Source organism: Ursus arctos, unplaced genomic scaffold, assembly GCF_023065955.2.
Source record: "Ursus arctos isolate Adak ecotype North America unplaced genomic scaffold, UrsArc2.0 scaffold_22, whole genome shotgun sequence".
Lineage (NCBI taxonomy): Eukaryota > Metazoa > Chordata > Mammalia > Carnivora > Ursidae > Ursus > Ursus arctos.
In genome coordinates this window covers 18,624,842-18,632,963 of record NW_026622897.1, presented here as the reverse complement: position 1 = coordinate 18,632,963, position 8,122 = coordinate 18,624,842, and the positions used below count along the sequence as shown (strand labels likewise).

Below are 8,122 nucleotides of genomic sequence, written 5' to 3'. Positions count from 1 at the left end.
GGCACTTGGGAGAAGTTCTAGGATACTCATTCCATTTTCTAGCTGTGTTAAAAGTCTGGGTCCCCAGAACTTGGCTGAGGTTGAGAACAATAGAGAAGCAGGTAGTAGAGCAAGTCATTGCGTGGACAAGTAGTTTTAGCTACTTCGTAGGTCTTCTCGAGCAGGTTCCTACACTGAAGCAGCTCTCAGATTCTTAGGCTTTGCCTCTGCTAATCCGGGGGTCAGTGATCCAGGGGACCCAGAAGGTCTTTTTGCCTCCTCCACAGCTTTTTCATGGCCATGATCACTTCCTTGTTTCTCAGGGTATAGATGGCAGGATTCAGCATGGGAGTGACCATTGTGTACAGCACAGAGACCGCCTTGTCCATAGGGAATGTCCGAAATGGCCTCGCATAGATGTAGACACAAGGCACAAAGATTAAGGTCACCACAGCAATATGGGAGGCACAGGTGGATAGGGCTTTGCTGCGGCCTTCCCGTGAGTGGCCTCGGAGCATGAACAACAGTGCCGTGTAGGATCCCAGGAGCACCAGAAAACACATCAAAGTCACCAGGCCATTATTAGACACCATCAGTAGCTCTAAGACAAAGGTATCTGTGCAGGCCAATTTGATCAGCTGAGGCACATCACAGTAAAAGTTGTCCAGCTTGTCAGGCCCACAGAATGGTAGCTGGATAGTCAGTCCAACCTGTACAATGGAATGGATGAAGCCCCCCACCCAGGAGGCTACCATGAGGAGCCCACAGACAGTCCTGTTCATAATAAGCGTGTAGCGTAAGGGCTGGGAGATGGCAACATAGCGGTCGTAGGCCATCACCGTCAGCAGGAAGATCTTGATGCCTCCAATGAAGTGGAAGAAGAAGAGCTGAGTCAGGCAGCTGCCAAAGGAAATGATGGGGTGGCCCGAGAGCAAGTCAACCAGCATCCTAGGTGCCGTGATGGTAGAGTAGCAAAAGTCTAGGAAAGAAAGATTGCCTAAGAGAAAGTACATGGTTGTGTGGAGGCGTGGGTCAGAGGTCACTATGGCCACAATAAGGAGATTTCCCGTTACAGTCAACAGATACACAACGGAGAAGACAGTGAAGAAGAGGAAGCGGAGCTCCCATCCCTGAGAGAGCCCCAGGAGGACGAAGCCTGTCACTTGGGAATGATTTGCCGGATTCATCTGCTTGGACTGACTTGGTCAGTGAACCTGCTGAGGAAAATGGACATATTCATCATGGGCCCCACAAACTTCTCTGCAATAATTTCCTCTGCTCTCTCTGGGGAATTTTCTCCTGTCTCATTTATTCTAAGATGAATGTTGTGAGTATCAAGAGGAAGCCAAGCATTTGAACTTCATACACTGGTGTAAGCAAACGCCAGGTGCCGAAAACTTGGGGTACCACCGATACTCTTTCTAGTTCATGAAAATCAAAAATAATCAGCCCTCAAAACTGCTACCCTGAGAGTGAATCTCACTTCTCCCAGTAGCCAGCTGTATAAACAGGAACAATCTTCCAAAATTATTTAAGTCTCACTTCCCTCATCCATGATGTGCACTAGCCAGGATGCCTGCAAGGTCTCCTGTGCTCTAATATTGTATAGCTACAGGTGGCCTTTATTTAGAAAACCCAAAAAATTCCCACTGGCCAAATATTTAAACATACAAGGGTCGTGAACTACTGTTTTTCTGAAGTTAGATAAGAAAACATGTGGAAGAAGGAGCTTCCTATCCAGGGGCTCTGGGAAACCCAGAGAAACTATAGTCCCCGGGGAAATATAGGGAAGGGTACTAGAATGTTGAACCACCCCTGAAAAGCTTGTGTGTCACTCTTAATTTGGGGGACAGCATCCAAAGAATAATTTCTTATTCGTATGAGAAGCAGCAGGAAAAGGCCATAAATGTTGTTTGAAGGTAAAAAAAAAATCACTATATAAATGCAAGCTGCCTCAACATTTAAAAACCTTAAAAATATAAAAGGTGTTTTTATATGTTTAAGCATTTTTTTAAAATACTGAGACAACTGGCTATTTGTAAGAATTCTAGAATGAATCTCTTCATTTCAAAAGAAATGTGAAGTATCATGCCACACTTAATTTTAAGTATGACTTTTCAAGTATATTTTCCTTCCTTTGTTCTTTCTTCAATATGCATTTCTTAAGCATCTTTTATTTACTAAACACTAAGGATTTTAGAAAATAAGACACAAGTGCTCTAACATGTCGCGCTCTGCATAGGACCTTCACCTTCTGACAGCTGCCCACCCCTCCAGTTTTGTCATTTTATTCCTAGCCCCCTTCCACATGCACTATGATCTAGCACCCCAGGCTACTTGAAGTTCCTTGAACTTGCCATGCTCACCCCATGTTTCCTTTATTTTCTTTATTAATCTCTACGTACTTATTTTATCTTCATTTTAACGAAAGCTTCCAAATACACAAAGTTGGGATTTCCGGTTTCAGCTTAAACATGTGAGGAACTTGGAAGTCAATACTGTTATCCTTGCAGCAGGAAAAAGCTAAACAGAATGAAAGGCAGTGACTTTTCTTGGAGCCTTCAGAGAATGGAGGTCACAGAGCAAAACACTCCCTTCAAAACCTGGAGAGACGAGGGAAGCAAGAGAGAATCATAGCAGAGACCTGCTTAGCTGGCACAGAGCCACCGGAATCAAACACTGTTAGGAGCACGTAAATAGCAATTTTGACAAATTGCTGGAGGCTGAGTGGGGAACTCCTGGGAGCTGCCATCTTAGGGAAGCCCTACACTTTCGTAGGCTCCATTTCCATAGTCAAGAGTGAAGAAAGATACTCTCCTGGCAATGGCAGGGTGAGAGGAGGAGTAACAAGAGGGAGGGGCACCTGGGTGGTTCAGTTAGTTAAGCATCTACCTTCAGCTCAGATCACAATCTCAGGGATCCCTGGGATCGAGCCCTGCATCGGGCTCCCTGCTCAGTGGGGAGTCTGCTTCTCCCTCTGCCTCTCCCCCCTGCTTGTGCTGTCTCTCTCTCTCTTTCACTCTCTCTATCTTTCTCAAATAAGTAAATAAAAAGTCTTTAAAAAAAAAAAAAAGAGTGAAATAGGCCTAGATAATTCTCCATAAGAAAATATACCTAAAAAAGACTTTACTAGAGCCATCTCCCACCCGGGAAAACGACCTTTCTCCCACTTCAGCACCCTACAGCTTTGTTGTGTCACCTACGGGGGTGAGTGTAGGGATGCAGGCCCACTGGACTGAAGTTTAATCACAAGATTATAGAATGCTTCCCTCCTTCAGGGACCTTACCCCCACACCAGCCCGGCTCCAGTGTGAAGATAGCGGGTGGCAGCTGAAACAGCCACAAGACACAGACTACCTCTTAAAGGCAATGCAGGAGACAAGAGTAACTTGAAACTTCTGACTCCTACAACTACAGCAAACTACTAGCCAGATTCACGTAAATTCTCGCACTAAAGTCTCTTTACCTCAGTTCCTATGACCTGACTCTTCCCTATGATTCCACATTCGGCTTTCAACAAAAAATCACAAGGCATGCTAAAAGTCAAGCAAAAGCAGTCTGAAGAGACGAAGTAAGCCACGGAACCAAGACTCATCTATCGTACAGATATTAGAATTATCAAGCAAGGAAGTTGAAACCGCTGTGATTAACAATGTTACAGGCTCCATTAGAGAGAGTGAGCAAACTGCAAGGACATACCGGTAATGTAAGGAGAGGGATGGAAATTTTATAAAAGTATACAAATGAAATGCCAGAAGTCCAAAACACTGTAACAGAAGTAAAGAATGCCTGTGATGGGCTCTTCAGTAAGCTGGACACAGCCAAGGAAAGAACAAGTAAGCTTAAAAGTAGGTCAGTAGAAACTTCCCAAGCTGAAATGCAGAGGATAAAAATGGCAAAGAGAAAAAGAGAAGAGCACCCAAGAACTTTAGGATAGTTTTAAAAGGGGCAACATACATGTAATTGGAATACCAGAAGGAACAACGGAATGGAGTAAAAGAAGTACTCAAACTAAAAATGGCTGAGAATATTCTGAAAATCATGATATACATGAAACCATAGGTCCAGGGAGGGCACAGCACACCAAACAGAACAGCAAAAATTTTAAAAAATAAAAAAATATATATATGTATATGTGTGTGTGTATAGTTATGATGTAGGAAAGATGTCAGGGTTCAGAGCCGACAACCAAGAAAGAATTCTTGAGACATCGTTGGTGCAAAAATATGATTTTAGGGGCGCCTGGGTGGCACAGCGGTTAAGCGTCTGCCTTCGGCTCAGGGCGTGATCCCGGCGTTCTGGGATCGAGCCCCACATCAGGCTCCTCTGCTATGAGCCTGCTTCTTCCTCTCCCACTCCCTCTGCTTGTGTTCCCTCTCTCGCTGGCTGTCTCTGTCTCTGTCAAATAAATAAATAAAATCTTTAAAAAAAAAAAATATGATTTTATTAAAGCACGGGGACAGGACCTGTGGGCAGAAAGAGCTGCACTGGAGTCATGAGGAGTGACCCATTATACGCTTTCAAGTTGGGAGGGGGTTAGGGATAGCGTAAGTCTCTAAGGAATTTTGGAAGCAAGGTTTCCAGGACCTTGAGGGGCTAGCTGTTGTTGGGGAAAGGTCTAATAAAACCTTAGTCAGGAGACCCTTCAGGAGTATATCAACGGGCCATATGGTTGGGGGATGTTTGCCAACATGTATCTTGGGAGGGTTAGAGGTAAAGGAAGTTTCCAAAGGAATTTTTATATGTTAAAGTAGACTTACAGGATCCTGGGGGTCAGGCTAAAATTGCCTTTTGCCCTTAGCGAAGTACTAACATGGAGGCAGCTGACTTTCTCGAGGAATGTCACTTTGCCTGTTTCAAGGACTTGTCAGTGGGCTGTAGGCAGAAAGGAAATTTCATTTTTCTTTTGCCTTTGTTTCCCACATAAAGTATATCATAGTCAACAACAGAAAACCAAAGTCAAGGAGAAAAATCTTGATAGAAATCAGAGGGAAAAAATTCTCAACAAAAGAGGAACAAAAAACGAGAATTAGAGGGCAAGGCTTGTCAGAAACCAAGAAAGCAGGAAATAAGTGGACTGATCGATACATTTAAACAAGCGTTGAGAGAAAAAGAGCACCAGCCCAGAATTCTAAATCCAGCAAAATTATCCTTTAAGCATTAAAGAGAAATAAAGACTTGCTCAGGCAAATACCAACTGAAAGAATTCCTCACTAGCAAACCCTCCCAGCCAGAAATGTTAAAAAGAAGTTCTTCAGGAAGAAAGAAAATGATGTTGGTCAGAAACTTGCAAAGACATAAAAAAAAAAAAAAAGGAAAAGTGTTGGAGAAAGAATAAATGAAGATAAAATAGCCTTTAAATTTTTTCTTATTCTTAAAAGAAAAATAGCAGGGTATCGGGTTATGGATACGTAAACAGAGTTATGAGCAAGCAAATGGAATGACAGCAACGTCATAAGGGGTGGGAGTATAATCGTTTGCTAGGACTTGATGAGGGAACGGAAGGCAAGCTGAGGGCAAAGCAGAAGCTGACACCCTGCAACCCCCCCCCCCCGCCATGGGATGTATGCAACATTCCTCAGGCACTCCTGGCTGCCCTAAAGGACAAAGAAACAGTCCTTACTACCTACAGCCCACTGACAAGTCCTTGAAACAGGCACGGTGACACTCCTCTAGGAACTCAGCTGCCTCGATGTTAATACTTTGCTAAGGGCAAAAGGCAGTCCTAGCCTGACCCCCTCCCCTCCACCAAGATCCTTTAAGTCTACTTTAATGTATAAAAATTCCTTTGGAAACTTCCTTTATCTCTAACCCCCCAAGATACGTATTGGCACTCATCCCCCAAGCATGTGGCCCACCGATCTACATCTGAAGGGTCTCATGATGAAGGTTTTATTAGACGGTAATAAATGACCTTTTCCCCACAACAACTAGCCCCCTCAAGGTCCTGGAAACCTTGCTTCCAAAATTCCTTAGACGCTATCCCTAACCCCCTCCCGACTTGACGGTATATAATGGGCCATTCCTCACAACCCCGGGGCAGCAGCTCTTTCTGCCCACGGGTCCTGTCCCCATGCTTTAATAAACCACCATTTTGCACCAAAGACGCCTCAAGAATCCTTTCTTGGTCGTCAGCTCTGGACTCACCCCACTAAACCTCACCTATAGTCCCCAACCTCATCAGGACTGACGTAACAAAGCACCCCAAATTAAGAGGTGTAAACGGCAAAAAATGTATTGTCTCAGCTCTGGAGGGTAAAGGTTCAGCTCAAGGTGTTGGCAGGATTGGGTCATTCTGAGAGCTGTGAGGCTGTTTCTTGCTTCTCAGCTCACTTCTGGTGGTTTGCAGGCAATCTTTGGCATTCCTTAGCTTGTAGAAGCATCACCTACATCTCTGTCTTCGTCTTCACACGTCATTCTCTGCATCTGTGTGCTTCAAATTTTCCCTTTTCTAAGGACACCAGTCATATTGCAATAAAGCCAATCCTATGACTTCATTTAAGCTTGACTACGCCTGTAAAGAAGCGGTCTTCAAATATACTCACATCCTGAGACACCAGGGGTTAGAACTTTAACATATGAATTTGGGGGGGAGGGTAGAAAATTCAATCCTTACAGGGAGGGAGGAATTGGAAATACTCTTGATGAGTAGAACAAAGGCAAAAGAAATGTAGGTAAAATTAAATTTCCTTACAGCTTGCAGCCCATTGATAAATTCCAGAGACCTGCAGTGTGATATTCCTCAAGGAACTCATGGCTGCCTTAATGTTAATGTCTTGCTAGAGGCAAAAAACAACCTTAGCTTGATAATAGCCAGACCTCCAGGATCCTGCAAGTCTTCTTTAAGGTAGGAAAATCCCTTTAGAGACTTCCTTTATCTCTACCCACCCCCCAACTTCAAAGTATTTAATCAATCACTCCTCAGGATCACAGGGCAGCTCTTTCTGCCCACTGGTCCTGTCCCTGTGCTTAAAAAAAAAACAAAAACAAAAACAAACCTTTTTGCACTGCAAATGTCTCAGGAATTCCTTCTTGACCTTTTGCTTGCTGGCCCCACAGCACTCTGACCTGTAGTGCAACAGAATCTCAACCACCATCCCAGCAAGCTATTTTGTAAATATCAGCAAGTCGATTTCTAAAATGTATATGAAAAGCAAAAAGCCTAGAACAGCCAATACAATATCGAAGAAAAACGATGTTGGGTGACTCACACTAACTGGTCTCAATACTTACTATAAAGTTCCCATAATCAAGCCAGCATGATATTAAATGGAGAAAAAAAAAGAAACATAGATTAAGGGAATATGATAGTCCAGAAAAAACAAAAACAAAAACAAAACAAAACATACAGACAACGGATATTTGACAAAGAAGCAAAGGAAATTCAATGGGGAGAAGATTGTCTTTGCAAGAAATAGTGTTGGAACAATTGGACATCCATATGCAAAAAGAAATCATACATAGATTTTATATCTTTCATGAAAATTAACTCAGAAGCAAACATAGACCTAAATGTAAAATTCAAGTTACAATATTACTACAAAAAAAAAAAGAAGAAGAAGAAGAAGAAGGAAATGTACATAAATTTTAAGTTTGGTGATCTGTTTTTACGTGCAAGAGCAAAAACATAATCCATAAAAGAAAAAAAAAGATAAATCGGACTTTCTTAAAACTAAAGATTTCTGCTCTGCAAAAGACACCGAGAAGAAAATCAAAAGACAAGCTCCAGCTCGGATAAAATATTTGCAAAACATATATCTGGTAAAAGACCCAAACCCAAAATATACAAAGAACTCCTGTAACTCAACAATAGGAAAGCAAGCAATCCAATGAAATGGGCAAAAGATCTGAACAGATATCTCACCAAAGAAGATATACAGGTGGCAAATAAGCATATTAAAAGATGCTGAACATCATTTGTCATTAGGAAACTACAAATAGAGTAGTATTCCACGAAAAGATTGGACAACAATTCTGGTAGCACTATAACATATATATGGGAACTGAACAATTCAGTAAGCGAATGGCATTGGTAAGAGCCAGGTTTCTCACTGTTGGGAGTGTAAGCTTACAGATAAGCAAGAAAAAAGATTAGAACGATCCATTTGTAATGGACTAGATAAAGATACAGATGTTACATATT

At 42.5% G+C, this 8,122-nt stretch overlaps 1 protein-coding gene across 1 annotated transcript; it reads right to left on the bottom strand.

Annotated features, from left to right (window-relative positions):
- Positions 1 to 221: 221 nt before the first annotated feature.
- On the bottom strand, positions 222 to 1,166 carry LOC113259778 (olfactory receptor 4D5). Its single transcript, XM_026505275.4, has one exon. The coding sequence runs from the start codon at positions 1,164 to 1,166 to the stop codon at positions 222 to 224; it is 945 nt and encodes a 314-aa protein (XP_026361060.3).
- Between the last annotated feature and the right edge of the window lie 6,956 nt (positions 1,167 to 8,122).